Source organism: Syngnathus scovelli, chromosome 14 (assembly GCF_024217435.2).
Source record: "Syngnathus scovelli strain Florida chromosome 14, RoL_Ssco_1.2, whole genome shotgun sequence".
Lineage (NCBI taxonomy): Eukaryota > Metazoa > Chordata > Actinopteri > Syngnathiformes > Syngnathidae > Syngnathus > Syngnathus scovelli.
The window spans coordinates 9,753,041-9,775,384 of record NC_090860.1 but is presented as its reverse complement, the minus strand read 5'-3'; the positions used below and the strand labels follow the sequence as shown (position 1 = coordinate 9,775,384).

At 42.5% G+C, this 22,344-nt stretch overlaps 3 protein-coding genes across 5 annotated transcripts; 2 read left to right on the top strand and 1 right to left on the bottom strand.

The window, feature by feature from the left end:
* Nucleotides 1–91: 91 nt before the first annotated feature.
* On the bottom strand, nt 92–6,859 carry LOC125980533 (heterogeneous nuclear ribonucleoprotein Q). Of its 3 annotated transcripts, none has more exons than XM_049739780.1 (12): nt 6,692–6,859; nt 5,007–5,166; nt 4,110–4,228; nt 3,725–3,832; nt 3,472–3,585; nt 3,059–3,235; nt 2,791–2,926; nt 2,479–2,684; nt 2,257–2,406; nt 2,059–2,180; nt 1,638–1,963; nt 92–1,532 (listed from the first exon to the last, which is right to left on the bottom strand). In XM_049739780.1, the coding sequence occupies exons 2-12, from the start codon at nt 5,152–5,154 to the stop codon at nt 1,504–1,506; spliced, it is 1,635 nt and encodes a 544-aa protein (XP_049595737.1). In that variant the 5' UTR covers nt 5,155–5,166; nt 6,692–6,859; the 3' UTR covers nt 92–1,503. The 3 variants fall into 3 exon arrangements, with proteins under 3 accessions (XP_049595737.1, XP_049595739.1, XP_049595740.1); XM_049739782.1 differs by having other exon boundaries at nt 92–1,529; XM_049739783.2 differs by lacking the exon at nt 5,007–5,166 and having other exon boundaries at nt 6,692–6,848.
* Nucleotides 6,860–9,203: 2,344 nt separating this feature from the next.
* Nucleotides 9,204–10,322, top strand: cga (glycoprotein hormones, alpha polypeptide). The gene is made up of 4 exons (XM_049739784.2): nt 9,204–9,240; nt 9,336–9,447; nt 9,571–9,755; nt 9,930–10,322. The coding sequence occupies exons 2-4, from the start codon at nt 9,354–9,356 to the stop codon at nt 10,002–10,004; spliced, it is 354 nt and encodes a 117-aa protein (XP_049595741.1). The 5' UTR covers nt 9,204–9,240; nt 9,336–9,353; the 3' UTR covers nt 10,005–10,322.
* A 516-nt stretch (nt 10,323–10,838) lies between these two features.
* On the top strand, nt 10,839–21,948 carry znf292a (zinc finger protein 292a). Its single transcript, XM_049739383.2, has 8 exons — nt 10,839–11,080; nt 13,102–13,256; nt 13,922–14,000; nt 14,154–14,289; nt 14,371–14,573; nt 14,779–14,915; nt 15,190–15,331; nt 15,416–21,948. The coding sequence occupies exons 1-8, from the start codon at nt 10,931–10,933 to the stop codon at nt 21,521–21,523; spliced, it is 7,110 nt and encodes a 2,369-aa protein (XP_049595340.1). The 5' UTR covers nt 10,839–10,930; the 3' UTR covers nt 21,524–21,948.
* The last annotated feature ends 396 nt before the right edge of the window (nt 21,949–22,344 follow it).

The following is a 22,344-nucleotide window of genomic DNA, read 5'->3' as shown; positions in this document are numbered from 1 at the left end:
TTACATATTAAGATTTGTATCATTAGCAGGCCTACAATATTTTTCAATTGCATCACTGGCAATTTGCTCATCAAATGATTTAAGACACACATAGAAATCAAAAACTTTATTACAAAAATAAGTTACACTCACCTCCATTTTACAGTATAAAACAATTTATTTGCAGGAATGCAAAAATGTTGTTGGCCACCAACAATAGTTTAAAACTGCTAACATCTTTTTTTTTCTCAAAAGGTGGTTATGATTTCATTGAGGGAGTTAACTGTATAGAAAACTGGAATTGATCAGCACAGTTTCCTTGGAGCTATACCTGGAAATAATGTATTCTCTGCAGCATCCCTTCTACCAAGATGTTATGTTGATGATCCCACACCAAAACCATGACAAGTATCTTGTACATATTCTGTTAGTCAATGGCTTAGGAGACGTTCAAGGGACCCGTCCAGCGTTAATGTTTGATGATGTTTCAATAGAAAAACAAACCCACCAGATTAACAGTGGCACAAAAGGGACACTGCAGGGCTTTTATTTTTGTTATCGGTTAAAATCAAAGGCAGTCTGATGCCCATGACATTGAAGCCTTTACAAAAGTAACATTTTATCCAAAAAAAACTATACAAACAGTAACTACATACTCTGAAGAAGCGAGGCAGCTAATTCAGTTTAAAATAGGATAAAAGCAGAGCTTGTTCTCTCTCATCTCATGAGAATGTTTTGCATGCCCAGTTTGACTGTTTGCAGTGTCAGAGCTGCAGCGAAAATGACTATATTACATTAAGTACATTGTTTGTGTGCTACAGCTCTTGTGCATATTTTCTTTTTACGAGAACAAGCCCTGTTTTCATCAATATAGTTTCCCTATTTACAGTACAGGCCGGGTAGTTTAGTCCTCTGTACTGAGGTAGTCAACCAACCCTTTAAAGACAAGTTCTGAAAAGAACCACTTTCCTGGAATGCCTGACTTATCCATGCCAGGTGGGTACACCCTAAATAAAAACCTGCAAATGTTCTCTCTCAAACATCCACGTCAAAACGATTAACATGGATATTCCAACATTAAAAAATTGCGATTAGCACAAAAATATACAATAGCATCAAGCTCCTTCGAGCCACTTCAAACCTAAGAAACTTAAAAGTGCAAATTCATTAATAATTATTTAAGAATGGCGTATTCGGGGACAGGGAATGGGGGGAGATTGTTAGGGCAATAAATGGAACCCTGCATCAGGGCCAGCTATAGAGGGGCGAAAGAGGCTTAGGCAAATACAATAATCGTGCGGTCATCTTTTTTTTTTTCTTTTTTTTTTTTAAGGTGGCAGTTTCTTCTAAGAACAAAACTTGGGGAAGGGGAGATGCTTCTTCTGTAAGGCTGGAATATCATTGGACCTTTTTTTTTGTCACACTCTTTTCATTTTTTCTGTTGTTGTTGTCGTCGTTTCATCATCCTTTGCAGCTCATGGTGTAACCCCACACATTAGGTCAGTATCCGCTGTGAGTGACAGGTCAGGACCGGCCTCGGCCCCGCTTCCCTGCTGGACCAATCAGAGACAAATTCAGTTTGCTAGCACACAATAACTTTGGCAATCTGACAGAATTCTTCCGTTATAAATTGTAAAATTCGCATAGTTTACAGTTACCTCTGCTTGTTCCAGGACCGCCCCGCTGCGAGAAGCTCAACCTGCCCCTTGGTGTGATGCCGCCACGGGCCCTGGTCTGACCGACACCGCCGCGGATACCGCCCCTTGCTCCTCGGCCTCTCCCAGAGCCCTGGAAATCGTCGTAGCTGTAGAAGGGGTCGTCATAGCCACCCCGGTAGTTGTGGTAGTCGTATCCGTAGTAATCGTAATAGTCTTCATAGCTGTAATATTCGGGAGGGTAAGAGTACCCCCCGCGCCCGCCTCTACCGCGGCCTCTCGTGGGTGGCGGCATGTGGGAAGGCGTATAGTAATAGTAATCATCATACCTGGGAAAGGAAACAAAATGTTTAAACGTGTGTTTGGGGAGCGGTGCTTCTAAAAGCAACTTTAATACCCCAAGATCTGGTTCTACTCCTCTTACATTTGTGTTTTGGCTGCCTGTCTCTGCGCTTTGCGCTCTTTCCTCTTCTGATCTGGAGGCTTGGCAAAGACGATCTCGATATGTTCTCCTTCCAGATCTTTCCCATTGAGATCAGCAAGAGCCTGTGAAAATGTTTAACAATTGGAATGAGTTCCCATAGCCCACTTGTCCCAAGGTTAGCCACTCTTATTTCCGTACCTTAACAGCACCATCTCTTTCCTCAAAGTGAACGAATGCGTAGTCTTTCAATTTCTTCACACGCTCCAATTTGCCAAACTGACTAAATGTCTTTTCAAGAATCTCCTCAGTTACAGAGCTAGCTAGGTTCCTCACAAACAACACTTTCACCTGTCAACAAAAGCAAATTTCATCATGACACAAATTGGTTAAAAGGCAGCAGAAAAAGCCTTCGAACTTTACCTTGGCCATGACCTCTGGGTCAGGGTCTTCGATGGGATCCGCCCACTCCACAGTGACCACGTTGCTCCAGACCTTAACCTTCCCGCTCATCAGACGCCGGCGGGCCTGAGCTGCCGTCTTGTGGTCTTCATACTCCAAGAAGCAAAAGCCACGGTTCTTCTTCTTGTCATCAGGTTGGTGGTACAGTATGACATCATTTAAACCCTCTGCAGATCATAAAAAGCAGGAAAAGGAAAGATTAAGATCCAACAAGGTTCAGCTTTACACGACTGAAAACCACGATTGTAGTTTTGCGAAACGGTAACAACTCACCTGTGACTTTTGCAAATTCTTCAACAATTTGTTCTTTTGTTTTACTCTTGGGGATGGAGCCAACAAACAGTCGATTATTGGCCACCGAGATGCACACGCCAATTAGTTTGCCGGGTCGGATTTCATTGTTGTTGCACTGCGGGACAACAATGACAAAAAGTGCGGTCGTGTCTTATTAGACAGACATGTTTCTCCAATGTCTTTTTTTAATACTTCATTTGTCTTCACCATTAAATCATTCGCTCTCTCACTTAACGTTCCAACGTACCAGTTTGACAGCCTGCTGTGCCGCCTCTTTGGTGCAGAAAGTGACAAAGGCGTAGCCTCTGTTCAGGCCACTAAGGGGATCCATCATCAGGCGCAAGTCCCAGATAGGGCCAGCTTTCTCAAACAAAGGAACCAGCTCATCTTCAAAGAGGTCTCTGGGGATTTTGCCAACAAATATCTGGCGGAAGGAGAAACATTAGCATGGCGAGTGTCCTTATTATAAAATGGGTTAAAGCCACGCGATTTCAATAATCTTAACTTCAGGTATCCAATCGGCTTTTAGTGGTCAACCATAATTGTAACTAACCAAGGTTACTACTGTCATCCACTGTAATCAACCTAAAATACTCTTATCATCAACATGACTTGCAGCTGCATAAATAACCTACAAATAAATCAAACAAATTTTAATACCTCTGTCCCAACAGTCGGCTGTGCCCCCGAGTGAGCTGACTCAGGTGGCGGACCGCCGTACTTCCTCTGGCCTGTAGTGACATCGAGTGTGTAGCCAGTCCTCTCCAGCAAGGCCTGACAATAGTTACAATAATGTTATAGGATAAATCAAGACTTAATCAAATGTAAATGCAATAAGTAATGTAACAAGTCTGATTCTGTTCATTTTTATTACGCTGTTACACTTTACTGCGCTTTTGAAACTTGTTCTCACTTTGATTTTGGCTTCATCTGGTCCTTTGTTAGTGTCCGACACTTTGGTCCCTTGTTTCTCTCTTTGCCTGTATGTCTTCATCACGCCACAAAGAAAGGCACTTTTGTTCTGAAAAAGAGAGGGGGGGGGAAAAAACCACGCAAAAAAAAAGAAAGTGACATTCAGTAAATGAGGCTAATGGCACCTAATGAGATGATTTTGTCATGACAAATTAACATCATCTTGATATGGTGTGAGGCAGGGATTGGGCATTTGACCAAAATTTTCTACACTGGAGAATCAATCGATTGGCCATCGAGCCATTCATTTTAAATCTCTGGACTATGTCTATATTATCTCAGGCGAAGAAATGTAAACATTATGGCTGCTGCTGCTGCTCCCTTACCTGAACATGTGAGAGGTCGCTGTCCTTGAATTGTAAAAGGACTTGAAGAGCACCTTCGTCGTTGAATTCTTTCAGAGCCTCAATTGCTCGATCATCCAAGTCACTGTGTGACACCAATCCTGCAGTAATGGTGGAGCAAACACACGCAGAGGCAAAGAGCTGAGTACCAAACTTGCACTATATTCATAGATACTGAAAAGGAGCATACAAAGTTTTTTCGTGCAGAGAATGATCAAACTTCTCTTAAGGGGTTATAAAAGGTCTACCATAAAGAGAGGTGAGCTGTGCTCATTCGCTGCACCTTATTTTCCAAATGGGATGATATTGCAGAATTATTCACAGCAGATGTGACAGTGCAACTAAGACTTCCTAATGAGTTACTGTGCATTAGGGATGATCACCTTGTCCTAGGCAGCCAAACACTCAAGACGGCTGTTGCCATTGTTTCTGCCTTAGACCAATATGGCTTAAAAAAAATTGAGAGAAAAAAAAAAAAAAAAGCTTGACTGGTACATTTGGAGAGGTAGCTGACCAAAAGGGCAACCTTTTGATTCAAACTGCTCAAATAAAGAAAGAAATTGTGGTAAAGCGAATAGGAAATTGGATAGGCTATAAAGTATCCACGGGGAGGCAATAACTCTGTTGACCTCACACCAGTCAAGCAACCATATAGGGAATGCAAATGCTGCCACAGTTTTACACTTTCACTGCTGTGATGTGTAATTTAATATTATGTAGCACTGCAGTACCCATTTTGGTAGGAACCACAAAAAGTTGCTTCAGGATCCCAATCCCCCACTCAAAGCGGTGATGAAGTGACAGTACATGCAAGAGATTTTTCGACAAAAGGATTGCATATTATTATTATCATATGCAAATGTGTTAACTGTGCCTTACCTGCTATGTAAATTTCATCTAGTTTTTCAGCAACTTTCTGTGGTAAACCAGCATCTAATAAAGTCTGGAAGTGCTCAGAATGGGTAACTGCAGCAGAGGTGTCCATTGGTTCTTCTGGACCATTCCCATTAATATGTTCTGTGGCCATGTCCCCAGAAATCTGTGTAAATGCAATGAGCCAAATTAATTCTGGTGCAATGGCATAGTTTGGGATGACTTTAGGATAGTGGTAAGTCCCAAACTTGACAGGCAGATATTTCACATTTGTCATTTCTCTGTGAAGTACATAGCGGAGGACAAGAGTGCTAAATTTATTAGGAGCGGTGTGGTCTCCAGACATCTATACTCTTTATCCAAATATATACTGTATCAAGTAACCTGCATGGGCACTGGACATGGACCGAATATTGGGCGCTAAACAGACAACTCACATACACCCAATTCTCCACGGCTATAGATAACAAGACATTGCTGCAGGTCGGTGTGAAAAAGCTTTGTCAAGTGTGGACTAAGTTAGTGTTTCTCGTGCAGAAACCTCTCCTGCTCTGGGCTCCAAATTACATGTTAGCGTATCTTATGAGTGCTGACTTCAGCACAGGCTAGATTGCTGATACACGTGTTCCATCAGCGAGTGCTCCAGTTTCCGTGATTGTCACTTATATGTGAAGATCGCATCATTTGGCGTCAGGCCCCATGCTATTCTATGAGTACTACTACATCGGTGCTATAATTAAACATATTTTTGGCTTTAGCTTGTTCTGACCGTCTAAGCTTGAGTAGGCCGACACTCAAATCACATTGCAGCACTCCGCAAGGCAAATTCTTTAAACTGCTGGGTGCACTTTTTTTTAAGATCACGTTCAACTTACACTATTTAAATGTCACCCGATGCAGACATTTGAATTGCACTGTCGAATATTTGCCTTGAAGTGATTTTCATACTGTCAGGTCTGTAAGCACGTGCTTTCAAAGAAAATGTGCTCATCCCTCCCGCGTCGATTTTCGAGTTACGAATTCTAAAGAGAGTGAAATTGTTACACACGGCTCAAAACGTTTAACTTGAATTAGTTCGAGGCGTGCTGAAGTAGTTTGATTAGGAGTGCCTCGCGCACGTTGATCAAGCTAGGGGCTAGTATTCAAGGCTAATGCTAATCTAACTAGCCGTGGCTTTACTGGACAATAACACCGCACGTTTGTGTATAGCATTTAAGATTGCATCTGTTATTCCTACTTTAAATGACAATCCGTTTCCGCAACCTACAACTATAACATTGGTAATAAATAGCCAATTAGCTTTAGTTAGCATGTAATAACAATGAGCGTGTCAATTCCATGATCTGTCAAAATAGGCTAGTTTAAGCTAGCATGCTAATTCGAACGGAATTTCAGTGAGGCCATTGTTAGATCGGCAACGGTCGGCACGGATTTCACTGGTTCGGATAATATCGAAGTACATTTGAATTGTATTGTTAGAAGCGTGCTGGGCTAAAGATTTAGCTTGCTAGTTGCATGCTCTGCCAACGTGCCGCCACATAGGAAGAGTCCATTTTCAAAAAGCCGGTCCAGAGAACTCGTCCCCAGCCACCACCAGTTTCCACATTGTTTGAAACAGCAGCGCACTAGTCGGACTTTTCACACACAAACCCGGCAACGATAACGCAATCGAAGAGTAGCAATGGCCCTACCTGCCGCTGGATCACCACCGTATACGGTGTAGGGTAATTTGGAAGATATAGGTTATGTTTGAAAGACGGAAAAAGTGGAAAACTCCCGGCACGGGTCCGGCCTCAGTCATTCACTCTTGATGATGTAAAATGGCTGCCACGTTCACGCCTCGAGTTTTGTCTCGTCGATGGGGTTTCTTGTAGAGTTGTGCACGGGCTCTGCCTTGTAAGCGTTTGTACAGTAGACTAGTGCTAGACCAACAGAGGCTCTCTCCTGGCCGTCGTCAAATGTGGCAAACGTCAAGAATACTAACTAGCACACTACTCATGTGCTTGTTCTTTTATCTTAAACCTACCACTTACTGTAATAGCGCTGTGGTTGTAAGTGGTAATAACACATTAATAAATAATAATAAGGATCAACTGAACAGTTTATACTTTATATTTTTATTTCACCTAGTTTGGTTGATAGAAACAAATCTAACATTGTTTTAGGATATCTCTGCGTTTTTTTTTGTGTTTTTTTTACTAAGTTATCAATTTATTAAAGCAGAAGTGGGTTTGCTGTAGTGAAGGCCTTTTGTGATTACTGAAGGTTCCCCTTTCACCCACACTGTGTCACTCTTCTCATCGCTTTCACGCAAATCAACATGGACAAAAGAAAAAGGGTGCATATGCCAAGGAAAGAAATTGGATTATTTGAGCAGATGCAATCTGTTTGCACTACTACTTAGTGCATATGGTGGTGGATGGTTCCAATTGGGTATTGTGGTTCACTCTGGTTGTTTTCCCCTCAAGAGAAAAACAAAATGGTTGTTCATTGAAGCTTGTGTTTTGTTAATAGAAGTACAGAAAAAACACTTCATATTCACTAAAGGAGTTATCATCAAAGCTTTTTTTACTGTTGATGATGCCTCTCAAAGTTTCTTGGGTTCAAAGTGTGTGGTCGCCATCCTTCATGCAACTAGTTATGAAAGGGCAAACCCTTCTATGCATTTTATCTCTCCCTTTAATTTAAACCATGTAATGGTCAAGGATTTAAAAAAAAATGTATGGATTATTATAAGCATGTAAGTACTTGGGGTTTAAGAGCAGCAGCAATCAGACAAATATCAAACGTGCGGTTCCGAAGAGCTGTGTACAAATTTTGTAAATAAATCCATTTGTATCAACATGAGTCCTCCTCCTCATCCTCGTCAATTGAATTAAAAGCCATGGGATTTATCACCCCAACAACCAAGCGTGTGGGATGAGGGCACTTTAGGAACAAGAAAAAAAAATACATTTATATTAATCCTTGACATTTCAGATACCGGAGGGGCGGGCAGATTTTGGGCCTCTTAATGACTATCAGGTTTCTTTCTGTTTATTAACAACTTTCTCCAGCTTACCATGCACCACATTTTAAACACTGAAACACTGCCAAAAAGCACAGCAATTTGTGAATTGTGATAACTAAATCTATTCAAAATACATATATATTGTGAAACTAAAATAACATTGGTACAGTAGTTCTGTACTTTTGAGTGCATATGTGATATCAATAATCAGACATAACTTGCCAAACATTGTTTCCAGATTTCCAGCTTTAATTTAGTTGTTTGCACAAAGATAAGTGTTTTTTTTATGTTTGCTTTCAAACACCAGCACAGTGGATTTGAAATCGTTCAAGGTGTACAAGGTCGACATGGTATTTAGTACTGTCGCATTCCTCTTGCTGTCTTCATGTTTCTATTCATTAAGTAAAACTAGCTTGAAATCATAAAAATTACTTGGCCATGGCAGAGCATTCCATTTTCTTACCTTCAAAAAGCCAACAAAAGTAGATACTAAATGCTTTGCCTGGTTCCCCTTCACATCATCTGTAGCTGTCCTTCATTCCCAGACAGGTGCTTTGCTTATATTTGCAGACTGGATCAATAACACCATGTTCAGTCTAAGACACCCTTGGAAAAAGTAGCAAACATGTAAAGATTGAAATGTTAATAATGAAAGAATAATAGTTACATAAAGAATGTTTACCTTTGAGCTGACTTTCAGTAAAGCAGGGCTTCAGAGAGGACCATCTAAGAATTTCTTTAATTGATTCTATGTGACATCGTCTTCAAAGGAGATCATTACTGATGTCTTGTTTTTTTAGGTATTGTTTTTTTTTAAATAAAATACAAATGCTTTCTCATTTACAACCGCAGTGAGCCTTTTAGAATTTACCTGAGTATTGAAAATAATCTCATTCAGTTCACTTCCTACTTCTCATGACATGACAATTAATTAAAAACACCCATTAGTAACTAGGTAACAAAGCAATTAATTCCAATGACCATCATGGAAGAAAGAAACGGTTTGACGTTTCATGGTTGCTTTTATCTTTGTCTTCTTCCAAGGGATTATTATAGAGGTCATCATGCACAGTGAAGAGAGATGATAGATAGGGTTGTCAGGTTTCCCTTACTCCAGGAAGTGATGGAAAACAGGCACACAGGTATAAAGCTGCTTTCGAGGGACGGCTCTTTATCGGAAAGTCATCCTGAGCAGAGACACTTCACAGGGAAAACGTCAACAACAAAAAGGTAGGATAATTGCAGTATCTACACTGTGATCCTGAGCAAGACAGAAACTAGAAATGGTCTGGATATATTCAACGTATTTGTCTTTGTGCAATTAGGAAGCCACTGCAACCATAATGGGATCGGCGAAATCAGTTGGACCACTTATTTTCTTATTGGCGACTCTTCTCTATATTACCAATTCTTATCCTGACTTGGACTTTTCACACAGTAAGTTGGAACTTGTTTCTTTCAACAACAACAACAACAAAAAAAAGAGACAAAGATTGTGCTTGATATTATTGGATTTATTGCAAAAAGAAACCTTCTGACATGGCTTACCTTCCTATACAGTAGGATGTGAGGAGTGCACGCTGAAAAAGAGCAAAGTTTTCTCACGGGACCAGCCAATCTTTCAGTGTCAGGGTTGCTGCTTCTCGAGGGCTTACCCGACACCTCTCCGGGTCAAGAAATTTATGATGAACCCGAAGAATATCACTTCAGAGGCAGCGTGTTGCACAGCGAGCAGCAGCCATGAGGTAATAAACTGTGCAAGATGGGAGTTATCGTATCGTATCAGTTTAATTGGAAAGATATTTATCGTTTAAAGTAGAAAGATTTCTTACTCGATTAGCACGAGACAAGTTAAATCCTACATTGGTCATCAAGCAATCAACCCTCAGATTGACTTCATTTTTTAAATTTGTTTACAGGTAAAAGTGAAAAACTTTGTGGTGAGAAACCACACAGGCTGCTATTGCGGCACCTGCATATATCACAAGATCTGATTGATGGAAAACGGAGATGGGTGGACCGGTTTTGCTCTACGGCGGCGTGTTTCATGTTCGGTGCGCACGTTTTACTCTATTTAGGAAGGCATGCTCCCGTGCTGCTTGCCAAGTCATATTTTGCTCCTTCGTCTGTGATGTGTCATGTACTCCAACAATGTGAACTCACAATTTATGTTGTCATCGGTGTATGTAATATTGTTGTTTATGTAACATTGAGAAATAATGTTTGGTGAGCTTTTGTGTTATGTGCAGTGATTCTGTTTGGCAGATAAATGTGAAAAAATAAATAAATGAAATGTGGACTAGCAAAACAAAGTGATTTTTTTTTCAAAATGGTTATTAAACTAAGATAAATCTTAGAAATATAAACACCTGATCCTGAAATAAACTCCACTGGTCGATATACGTTTTGACAGGTTATAGATTAAAAAATATTTTCGCAGTAATTGAAATTGTAAATTGATTATGATTCTGTTATTGGATTGTTGCTTAAAAATTTCAACGCAATGGTGTTTGCAAATGTTATCTTATTGAAATTAATACGCTTTTATGAAGGACTACATACGATTTAAACGTGTGTGCAATCATTGCATGATGTTTTTTTCGCCCTTAAATGCACGAGGGCGTATTGAATGAAAGGGGCTTCACCACCTCTGCTCTTAAAAGGTCGCGAACGCTTTGTTTACATTCTAGTGCGTGTGTGCGTCCATGTGAGACGCGCATATTTACCCCCCCCCCCCCACACACACACACACACACACTCTCTCCACCAATTGATACAGACTCTGACCCACCCACTAGCGACCCCTCCCCCCTCCTCCCCCCACCTCCCTCCCCCATCCTTACGTGCACGTGCGTGTGCCATTCTGGCAGCGTAACATCTGTGCGTGCGTACGCGCTACGCGGTCGTGATTGTTGTGAAGATGGCGGAGGGGGAGACGGAGAGGGAATATGACACACGGAAAGCGAACGACGATCTCCGCGGCCGCTTCCACGGCTTGACCGCGGCCCTGAGGGAGAGCACAAAGTCGCCGCTGGAAGCCTCGCTGATTTTCTGCCAGGAGTTTTGCCAGGTTAGCCCGATCATCCCCCAGCTAGCTCCGTTCGCTCTGCGTCCCTTCTGTTCCTTCCTGGCCGAGGATGCCCGTCTACAACAATGTAGCTAAAGGCGCTAGCCGCACTGTTAGCCTGCTGCTACCCCCGAGATGGGGACCAAGAGTGGGAGGCCTGCGTGCTTTTCCGCCCTTTCTCCGGGAATGTTTCACTCCGATAATTCTGCATGAAGACCAGCCATTTTGGTGGCTGAAAGTCGCGCTCATGTGCGCCGACTGTGATCGCGTTTTTCCAGGCCAGATTGCTAGCAGGAGATCAATGCTGCTAGCTGGTATGCAGGGTCCCACTATCCTGTGCAGTGGTCATGCTGTGGAAAAAAAATGGATAGCTACGTTAGCGAGAGCTTCGTTATAGCTTATTACATTTGTAACAGATGTGTAATCGAGCCGTCATAAACACAGCACCTCGCGCACTGTCGCTTGCGTGAGCATTTTGATCGCTTGGGGGGATGTGGGCTACTTTTGTGAGGCAGGAAAAATCAATTATGTGTTGCCAAGGTGTTAGCTTAGGCCCTATGCATTCATTTTTACCCAGCTAATCACACCAAATGAAATACTCATTGAAAGTAGGCAGATTAGCAAGAGATTTGACTGCAGCTAAAAGGTATTTTACGTAGCAAATGTGCGGCTGTGGTCAGTCGACTCCATTACTCTCCCACCCTTCTTATATTTATTTGCCACGACCACATAAATATCGTCTGCTCGTGTGTTCGATAGCCTTGCCGTTCGATCGATATCTGATTATTGCAAGGTATCCAACAAAGACGAGGCTCCCATTGAGGTTTTCCTGCAACTTACAACAAAGTTCTTTGTGTGAAAGGGCGAGTGCAGCTCGGCCTGTGTGTACCTAATGGCAAGGAGTTGTTTCCAAACAGTGGGGGAAAAAAATAAAAGAATGAAAGAGTCGTTTTACGTCAAAATGAAGTAGACGGTTCTATCGGGCCTTGTGCTACTTTCGCGTGCACATAAATGTGCATAACGTTGATGATTTTTGTAACATTGAAATGGGGTGGGTTGAAAAGTGCATGCAATCTGATTTATTTATGTTCAATTCCATTTCGGATGTATCGCATTCTATGCTCTTTTAGATAAACTACACTTAACCAATTCCTAACTAATTAAAAATACAGCTACCATTGATAGTGAACTGCAAGCATATTGTTAAACGGTAGCTTTTTTGTGATCCTGTTATTACAATGTCTGTATATTTCTTTTGCATTATATCAACTGATAATTAAAGAGTAGAATCAATTTCAATCACTCTTAAATATTCTTATTCTTGCAGATAAATGTACTAATCACAAATTAAAATTAATGAATATGGTTCTTTATGAAAGGGTTAATCCTTTCAGTCATGGCATTTGTAAGATTGCTTCTTATCAACAAATGTTAAAACAGAAAGGTTTTGCATAAACATAGCATGTTATTTTTTTTATATTGTCTCAAATTCTTCTGAGGGGGAAAACAGTCAAAAATGTGATTGTTACACCGCAAATACTCATTTTCCAGTTACTAAGGGGGATACATTGTGGTTGTCTCTGACCATATGTTTCTACTCTACACCGTTTTAGAATGCAAATGTAAAGGAAAGGATACAATGAGGTTTCAAATTTTCGTATCACTGAAATTATTCTGTTGCAATTTTCTTTCAAACGCTAGAAAAAACACACACAATTGTTTTGTTGAACAACTCTTATGGCACAAAAATGTCTGTATGTATTATTGTACAGAACCACAATTTATCCAACAATTTCTTACTGTTATTCATTATATGGCACTATAATACGGATCTTGTTTTTTCGTAATATTTTCCATCCACAAAGTAAGTGTGATAAGAAATGCACAAAATATAGTTTAAAGGAAAACTAGGCACCTCAACAGTGATGAATCATCTACAAAGATAAACATGACTTTATACGTACTTTCTTTTCCGCTGGAGATGGCTAGCTTTGTACTGACTGTCTTGTGTTTTTCCCGGTCAGGCCCTGGTGGATTATGCCGGCCGTTGGAAAACCGACGAGGATCCACTGCCTTTGCTGGAGGTTTACACAGTGGCCATCCTCAGCTTCGCCAACGCCGCCTCCTGTCTCTCCTCCGAATGTGAAAATGTGCCACTCCTACTTGAAAAGTTAACATTGTACGTATGAGCCGTGGAAACGCTCTTCATTGATTTTATCACACTAACATGCACACATTCACTATCCAGTGAAATCCAATACAAGAGCCGTATCAATAACGGGGCCTTTGCAATGGTGCTGTTTTGAAATTATTGACACTTTTGCAGTAGTAGTGATAGTCAAATATTTTGACTTCGCAATGGGGTTAAATAAGGTAACCAAAATATTAGAACACGTATGTTGGACAGTGGATTATTATTCAAAAAGAGCTTAACGAACGACATGTTTGACGAAGACCTTTTCGTGGATGCACTTAAATAAACGTGCCAAAATCCACATGAAAATGTTAGCAGGGAGCGTGAAATAATATGCAAAGTAGCACTGAATTTATACACTCTTGCAGACAACAGATGACAACATACACACTCGCCACAGGCCTAGTTTGCACGTTGCAAGTTGATGAGACCTGTTCTTTATTCATGAATACATTTTTTGTGATTGTTTTCAGCAATGTAGACATGCACTGCGAGTTTAAATGTGTAACTAACACATAGAGGATAAAGTGTGTATCGCCAATACACACACGTGCTGATTCATGTTATCACTCCATATTTTCCGTTTACCCTTCGTAATGGATGGCTGTCCTTGTAACCGTTATTTGTTTTCTGAATGTTTGAATTCGCAGGAGCTGTGCGGAGCTGGTGCTCTTACTGCCCCAGCACATCCCAGGTGCCTTATGGGAGGAGTTTAAGTCCTCCATGAAGGTCAGTATACCCAGCCTTAGTGAGCCTCTTGGATATTTTGTGTTGAAATTACTTATTGAGTTGACAGACTACACATGGATAGATATCTTCTTTTTGTGAAAATGTGTGAGCAGCCAAAAAGTAAATTACACGTTCATTTGCCTTCTGTTACAGTTGGCACACAGCCTTTTGCAAGAAAGTGGGAGTGCACAGCTTCGGCCACTTTTTGCTCTGGCACAGCAAGATGGCATCTGGTCCAACACCACACTCAGCAGCATCTTGTCCAACACCACCCCTCAAACTGAGCAAGGTTCTTGCCCTCACCACACTCATTAAGTCTTATATGTTTTCCATATGTCATAACTCACCTTTCTTCTTTCCTATTGTTTAGTTCACGAGTATCTCGAGTTGGAGGGCCCCACACTTCTCAGCATGCGCATAAAGCACCTTATCAAAGTGGAGAGTGTTGATAAAGCCGCTGCCCTTGCAAAGATGTGCTCGGAGTACCCAGGATATGAAGGAAAAGGGAACTTCAAACAAACTTACTTGCTCTGTATTTGCATGAGCAAAAGTCAGGAGCAGCTCATGGAAGAGGTAAGAAGCACGTCAACTACTATTTTGTGTTTTGATTAGTCTGCAGTTCCCATCATCAACAATACACTTTTTTTACTGCGGTTGGGTTTTCATATCATTTGATACAAAAAAAAAAATCCAGGAGGGGCCTGAGGAAAATAATTCATTATATTAGTGTGTTGCTAATTGATCCCACCTAAAATGGTGTTTTCTCTGCGCTCTATAGATATCATCAATAGACTGCAAAGATGCTCTGGAAATGATCTGTAACTTGGAGTCTGAAGGAGACGAGAAAGGAGCGCAGTGCTTATGTTCTGCCTTTCTCAAGCGACAACTTCTTCAAGGAGACGTTTATTGTGCCTGGTAAGCGTGGCTGTTTGTTTGGAAAGTAAAGTACTTGTTTAGAATTTGTTTAGAATTCACTTGAGGGAGATTTTTTTCAGAGAACCTGAAAGAATGCGTATAAACACTGTCAGTAGCAGATCCAGATATTTTCTATTAGTTGATCAAATATTGACTGTCAATTTTTCACATTGTATGCGTACCTTTAGAGGACACCAGTGTGTGTCTGTCCATGTTTTGCTTCCACTAGATTGTCTTGCTTGACAACATCATTGGTGATCTTTTTTTTTTGCAGGGAACTGACGCTGTTCTGGAGTAAGCTACTCATGCGTTTGGAGTCTTCGGCCGACTCCTTCCTTAGCCACAGTAAAGAGATGGCTCTTCTCTGCAGAAGTGTCTGTCACATTTTATTCCTTATCAAAGTCATCCAGAACGAGGTAACAGAAAGTAAAATCCAGTCGAGCAAGTGAACTGATGTCAACGAGCCTCAACAATTATTTTTTTCTCTGGTTTGTGTCCAGGTTGGAGAAGTGGGGCTTCCAGTTTGTGTGGAAATGTGCATTCAGGCTCTAAAAATGACCTCAAGTGACCATACGGATAGCAAATCCACAATCTGCAAGACTATTTCCTGCATCTTGCCGACTGATCTCGAAGTGAAGCGTGCATGTCAGCTGACTGAATTCCTCCTCCAACCTACTGTTGACTCCTACTACGCTGTAGAGTCACTGTACAACGAACCGGATCAAAAGCCCGAGGAGGACGGGAGTCTGCCGGTGCCCAATTCCTTACGCTGTGAATTACTGCTGGCCTTGAAGACACAGTGGCCTTTTGATCCAGAGTTCTGGGACTGGAAAACATTGAAATGCAATTGCTTGGCATTGATGGGCGAGGAAGCGGCTATCGTGTCATCCATTGACACGCTCAATGACACGGACGAACAAGAGGTGGAAAGTACACAAGCAAAACTCCCGGAGTATAGAGACCTGGAGGACTTCCTGTTAACCACTACAAACGAACTCAATGAAATCACAGACGAAAAAGAAAAAAACCGAGAAGCCAAGAAACTCCGCGAGCAAGGATTCGTATCGGCTCGCTTTCGAAATTGGCGAGCCTACATGCAGTATTGTGTTCTGTGTGACAAGGAGTTCTTGGGTCACAGAATAGTTCGGCACGCTCAGAAGCATTTTAAAGACGGGGTGTATCTATGTCCTATTTGTGCAGACAGCTTTGAAAGTAAAGAAGTTCTAGAGCCACATGTAGCGTCACACGTCAAGCAGTCGTGTAAAGAGCGGCTTGCTGCAATGAAAACGGTTAGAAAGGGGATAAAACTACCGCAGTCTCCTAAAAGTCCATCAAAAACTTTCAGATGCGTTCCTACAACGATGAACAGTCCCGTCAGTAGCGACTCACAAACCAGTATCCAACCAGTGAAGGTAGACCAAATGACGCCCGTCACGCAAATAAGTCAAGATTGCTTCTGTCCTGTTAAAAATTGTTCGAAAGCGTTCAAGTTTTTCCGCAACCTCATGGCTCATGTTAGGTCGCACAAAGACGACGAAGAGGCCACTAGGTTTTTGGAAATACAGAAACAAAAAGTGGTGTGCCAGTATTGCAGGCGGCAGTTTGTTAATGTTCAACATCTTAATGATCATTTGCAGATGCATTGTGGTAGCAAACCATACATATGCATACAATTGGGTTGCAAGGCCAACTTTAACTCCAATTCAGAACTTCTCATGCATAGGAAAACACACTCAGAATTTAAGGCCCAGTGTATGTTTCCAAACTGTGGGCAGATTTTTAGCGAGGCCTACCTTTTGTACGATCACGAAGCTCAGCATTATCTCACCTACACCTGCCCCACAGATGACTGCGGCAAAATATTCTACTCGCAGGGTCAGTTCTTATCTCACCAACAGATTCACAACACCAACAACGCGGTCAACAACGTGGTAGTCGTAAACGAGAGCACTCCTGTCTTTTCCAAAGTTGAACTGCCACAGGAGAATATTCCATGTCAGGCAGACATGCAATCTGCTGCTGTTTGCCTTGACACCAATAATTCCGACGCATTTATGACAGAAGCATCAAAGGCAAACGCGTCTCCATGCAGTTCCCCAGAAGTTTCTAAAGACCTCATTCCTGTTCGAGTGAAACATTCGATTGAAAACATGTTGAATTCTGTGGCACATGTTGAACTGAAAGACCCAGACAAATGCTACACTCCACTAACAAACCCCAGCTCAGCGCCAGCTGACTTGAAAGCAGCACTGGAGGCTCAGCAGGCACACCAGGCAATGGCAGAGCAAGCGAAAATTATCCCACCCCCTGTCCCGAGCGCTACTAATGTCCTGGCGAGTCAACAAACGGCCGAGCAAAATAACATCCAAGCCGATGACTTTCACAAAGCGATACCAGAAATGATTTCTCTGAACCAAATTAAGACAGAAATCCCTTCCTCACTGCAGGGATATCCCTCAGGAAATTCCGCTGTATCCAGCAACGAGGAAGGTCTACATAGCTGCCCGCAAAACGAGTGCACAAGGGCTTACAGTACAAACAAAAGTTTGTCGAGACACGTGAAGAAGCAACATCCTGAAATATTTGAGAACTGGAAGTTGGCCAAGAAGTACAACAAAGTGGCCAGGATCACAGCAAAAAAGGCACCAGCTGGAGTCGCTGTGCGCAGGCAGTTTCCCAACGGTAACAACCAGCCGCCAAATCAACCACCAAATCCGCCCGGACCTCTATGCAACAAACCCGGGATGGAGCAAATCGATTACACGGCAGGATGTTCAACCTCACCTGCTCAGTGTTATCCCACCTCAATGGACCCTGTGCCCATCACTCCAATGGTGAATCCTACACTGTACCCATCCTGGGGGAGCTCCAACAACACCGAGGAAATCAGTCAGCCCGACATGCCCCAGTCGTGGTCTTCACCTCAACTCAACAGCTGTTACCCAGATGCCTTCAATGTGAACGAGTGCCCCTCCCGCAACTATATGCATTGGCAGCCTGATCCTTATCCAACCACGGCTTCACTCCCAGCTGAGCGAGAGCACTTGATGGCAGCTTTGCATGGAGCCCCTGGGTCCAACGTTCCTTCAGATTCAAGTTTGATGTCTCAATACTTATCCAGTTCATTAATGCTCGACAACGGAGGGCAGATGCACAATGGCGTCAATCAGTTTGGGCTAATGCCTTCCGATGGACGGGGGGTTCCAATGGATGGAAAGAAAACCAGCGTGGCAGGACAGTCGGATAACGGGGACAGCATGTCGACAATTCACAGTCTACCCGAAGGAAGTTACCACACTCCGTTTGCTCCGAGCGATAACTCAATGACTCAGAGTTCACCAGTCGATGTTTCTATGAAATGTCTGAGCCCAGAAGCCCAAGAGACATCAAAAGCTGCAGTGAAATTAATTAAAACAGAAAATATGGCAGCTTCTGGATATGAACATGTTGATAATGCTGTGGACGGCATGCTTAGCCCACACAGTACCGCCCAGACTGACTTTCATTTCGAAGCAGACTGTACTAATACGGAATGTGAAGCTACTGATGAGAAAGAGGATACTGATGGCCAAAAAGGAAAACGCAGTAAGATAAGCAAGCGGACCAAGTGGCCAGCTATTATTAAGGACGGCAAGGTCATTTGCCGGAGGTGCTTCAGAGAGTTCACAAGCACAAAGTCCCTCGGTGGTCATCTGTCCAAACGCTCGCAGTGTAGGCCATTAGATGAAATTGACCTGACTGCCGATCTGCCGACATCCTTTCTTGATTTTCTCAATGACCCGCATGTTCCGGAAACTAACGGAGCCATTTTTAACTTGTCAAATGGTGATTTCCAGCAGGAACCAAGTAGTTTGACCCCTTTGAACTCTTCCATGGCACTGAAAAAAGAACCTCAAAATACAAATATAACCGACTTCTCAAACATCTCTGCTGCTGCTCCTGCCCCTGGAAGTCAACAAGAGAAAGCAGCCGGGCCGGCTTACACTGCCCCTGCTCCACCTCATCAGGAGGATCACTTGATGGAAATCTCCAATGCCTTTCAAAGGTTGGATTTAATTGAAGCTGCCCAAGAGAAGATGCGGGGTAATCTGTCCCTCGAGCCAAGTCTTGCCCATTGTGATACAACCTCTGAACTGAAAAAAAGCAAACCCGCACCAAGCAAGAAAGATGACAAGGTTTTAGCAAAAGTAGCCAAACCTTTTAAATGTGTCAGAGAAGATTGCGAATACTCGTTCATGACGAAGGAGGCGTTATTCAGACATTTAAATAAAATGCACGATTACTCTAACGGTATGATTGAAGAACTGAAACGATGCCCCGCCAAACTGTCTCCGTACACTTGCCAGATTTGCTCCAAAACTTTTACAAGAACGACAGGCTTGAGAATTCACTATGAGAAGGTCCATCGATTGTCAAAGGCGGAAGCGCTAAAGTATAAGATAAGTGCTCGAACTAGACCGCAATTAGTCCAATCGAACTCTTTGCCTTCGAGTGAGGCTGACGCTGACACCAGTGGTGTCACAAAATCCACAACTAGCTTTCCGTATATCAAACAAGAACCCCTTGACATTGAAATTCAACCTCAAACTGACAATGCAAACAATCCAGAGGCTCCTCAGATTGTTTCACCAGGAAATCTTGTAAATGATGGCTTCCCACAAGCCGCATCAACTGTCACGTGTTTGCCCCCGGCTGAAAGCTCCTTAGATGACAGGCCATTGGTTGAGGGCATGCAGGCTGATCCCGAAAGGTCCCAAGCGCAGCTGACAGTGGCGGCTACATGCCCAGATGTCCAACGCAATTTTGGTTTAAATGAGAAATGTGGTCTCATGAAACCAAAAGAGCTTCACACAATCAGCAAAATTCGGGAACCAAAATTCAACCTTCCTCCTGGTTCTGCTTCATCGTCCCCAGAAAAACCAAGCAGCTCCAAAAACACACCCATCCAAGATGAAATCCACAAAAAGCTTCAAAAAAGAACCGGGCTCAAAATGTGCGACGCCGACAACGCTTTCAATCCCTACAGACCGTATCGCTGTGTTCATGAAGGCTGCACTGCTGCTTTTACCATCCAGCACAATTTGATCCTCCACTATCGGGCCATGCATCAAGCGTCCCTGCCTCCAAGCAAAGAAGAATGCAGCCCGGAGAAGAGCAGCGTCCCAAATGGCCAAGAGAGCTATGAGATGATCACAGGCAAAGGTCACGAAGTCAGGTGTCAAGTGAAAAACTGCTCACGGGTGTTCATGGGAGTGACGAGGTTAGTGCAACACTACCTTTTGCTTCACAAATTCACCCGTGACAAAGCCACGTCAATGATGGCCTGCATGGCCATAGGAACTTTCACCTGCGATCGGCCCGAATGCGAGCTCCCCTTCAGTTCAGTGGATAAGTACATTGAACACATCAAGAGTTTCCACAAAGAAATCGCCGTTTCGGAGAGCGGCTCAGTCGACACCACCTTCAAGTGCGAGTACGAAGGGTGCGAGCGCTTTTATTCCACAAAGTCCAATCTTCTTCGCCACCTGATAAAAAAGCACGACTACGTTTATGAGCCGAGATCAACTGACGGAAGAAGGAATAGGTCGATAGGACTGTTCACGACGATCAACAATGGAAAAGAAAATGTGGAAAACAAATTCAAAATGAAGAAGAAAAATGTCAAGAAAAAAGACGGAAAGACCATTGAACATTGGACCAATTTTGGGAAGCCTACGCTTAAAACCCACGACGAAGCAACGGCCATGTGCACCAAGAAGTGGCCATTGCAGTACCCGTGCATGCTAATAGGCTGTGACACAATCGAGGAAGCGGAAAAAAGTATTTTCAAGCATTACGTGACTCACGGCCTCACAGAGAGATACATCGAAGACCAGAGGAGCCAGTTCATTTTCTGCAAAAAGTACCGATTCAAAGACGCGGACAAATCAGAAGGCACGTCATGCACGTCCTCAGATGAGACCGAGTCGGAGGAAAACGATAAATCCATTGAACAGAACGCAGACGAGATAGTCGAAAGAATGAGCCGAGACGACGGCAAGCTCTCCAACGACGAAAGTGGAGATTCTCAAGCGTCAACCGGGACGGACGGCGGAGTGAAACGAGGGCGTCCCAGAAAACCTGTTAATCCTACACCAGCTTGTCCCCAGAGGATACAAACCCTTCGCAATCGTATGACTGTTAGCAGCTCAAGGGAAAACTCCAATCCTGGCACCCCTGTAGCCCAGGACCCAGAAGACGACGTGAACGCCATGGCGGGGTCTTTCAAACCGTTGGGACTGGAGGACTCTTTCCTAAAATTCTTGGAAACCTCCGAGTCGACCCACACCTGCAAACGCAAACTGAACGATAAGCCTTCCGGCGAGCTGCCGTCCAAAAGACGACAGACACACAAACAGAGGACTGCTCTGAGAACTAAAACCAGTGATCACTTCCGATGGTGTGAGAAACTCGTAGACTTTAGAAATCCACATAATCTCAAATCGGTGAGCAATGTGAAGATAGTCATGGATAAAACGTTTTCAAACGGTGCTGATCTTTTGCTTAAGCAGCTACAAGACATGAAGCCCTTGGTCATGATAAAAAAGTGGCTTTACAGCGGATCATAGCCCCATGTTTTATTTCCAACTCCGTCTCACTCAGGATTTGAGAAGTATGCTGCAGAATGGTTTGACAATGCATCAAATTTCCAACTTTTAACAGTAATGGTCACAGCTAATGATGAAATGGCCTATTTTCTACACCATGAATTTAAATGTCTTGGATGATTTTAAGTATGTATGTTAGTCCTAATAACCAGGTAATCCATAGGGCATAGATTTTAGATTCATGTTTGTATTTATGCTTAGTACTGAAGATGTTTTTTTTGCTAAATGGATACTTTTAAAGAAACAAATGTTTTTATATATCCCTATGGGATTTAATGTTTCGTTTGTATTTATTTCATCCTTTTTCAACACTAGTAGACCTATCTGTAATATTTACATGTCTTCCACAAAGTGTTCAATAAAATGTTACTGTTCTTTTTGTAAAAGATTGTCTTTGTACATTAGGTTGTCATAGGCATATTGTTGATATTCTTTAGTTATTTATTACTGATATTTTTTATTATTCCTAACTTTGATGACTGATTTACAACATAAATTAAACTAATCATGGCTCAGCTTGTGAAAATCACATTCCCAAACCCAAAAAATAGTTTAGCCGTGATACATTTATTCTTAAAGGTATTATTAGTATATGAAAAATAATGAAATCATCAAAATAATTATAGACAAATTAATAGCAACAACAAGGGGCATGGGCATTGCCGTCACACAGGCATTCAAACACATGCACACACTTCTGTTTTGCGGCCTGATATGCGGTTGCAAAAGAAGGGGACGGGTGTGGCTAAGAGTAGAATATATAATTTTTTTGTGACATTTTC

What these genes read in the sequence shown, in the direction of transcription:
- LOC125980533 (XM_049739780.1), bottom strand. Translation starts at nt 5,154, where the DNA reads ATGGCCACAGAACATATTAATGGGAATGGTCCAGAAGAACCAATGGAC. An exon ending in CAGATGAAGCCAAAATCAAA is followed by an intron (nt 3,586 to 3,724) that starts GTGAGAACAAGT and finishes AACTATTGTCAG; the next exon opens with GCCTTGCTGGAGAGGACTGG. An exon ending in ACCCAGAGGTCATGGCCAAG is followed by an intron (nt 2,407 to 2,478) that starts GTAAAGTTCGAA and finishes TTTTGTTGACAG; the next exon opens with GTGAAAGTGTTGTTTGTGAG.
- cga (XM_049739784.2), top strand. Translation starts at nt 9,354, where the DNA reads ATGGGATCGGCGAAATCAGTTGGACCACTTATTTTCTTATTGGCGACT. An exon ending in TGACTTGGACTTTTCACACA is followed by an intron (nt 9,448 to 9,570) that starts GTAAGTTGGAAC and finishes CTTCCTATACAG; the next exon opens with TAGGATGTGAGGAGTGCACG. An exon ending in CAGCGAGCAGCAGCCATGAG is followed by an intron (nt 9,756 to 9,929) that starts GTAATAAACTGT and finishes ATTTGTTTACAG; the next exon opens with GTAAAAGTGAAAAACTTTGT.
- znf292a (XM_049739383.2), top strand. Translation starts at nt 10,931, where the DNA reads ATGGCGGAGGGGGAGACGGAGAGGGAATATGACACACGGAAAGCGAAC. An exon ending in TCTGCCAGGAGTTTTGCCAG is followed by an intron (nt 11,081 to 13,101) that starts GTTAGCCCGATC and finishes TTTCCCGGTCAG; the next exon opens with GCCCTGGTGGATTATGCCGG. An exon ending in CACCCCTCAAACTGAGCAAG is followed by an intron (nt 14,290 to 14,370) that starts GTTCTTGCCCTC and finishes CCTATTGTTTAG; the next exon opens with TTCACGAGTATCTCGAGTTG.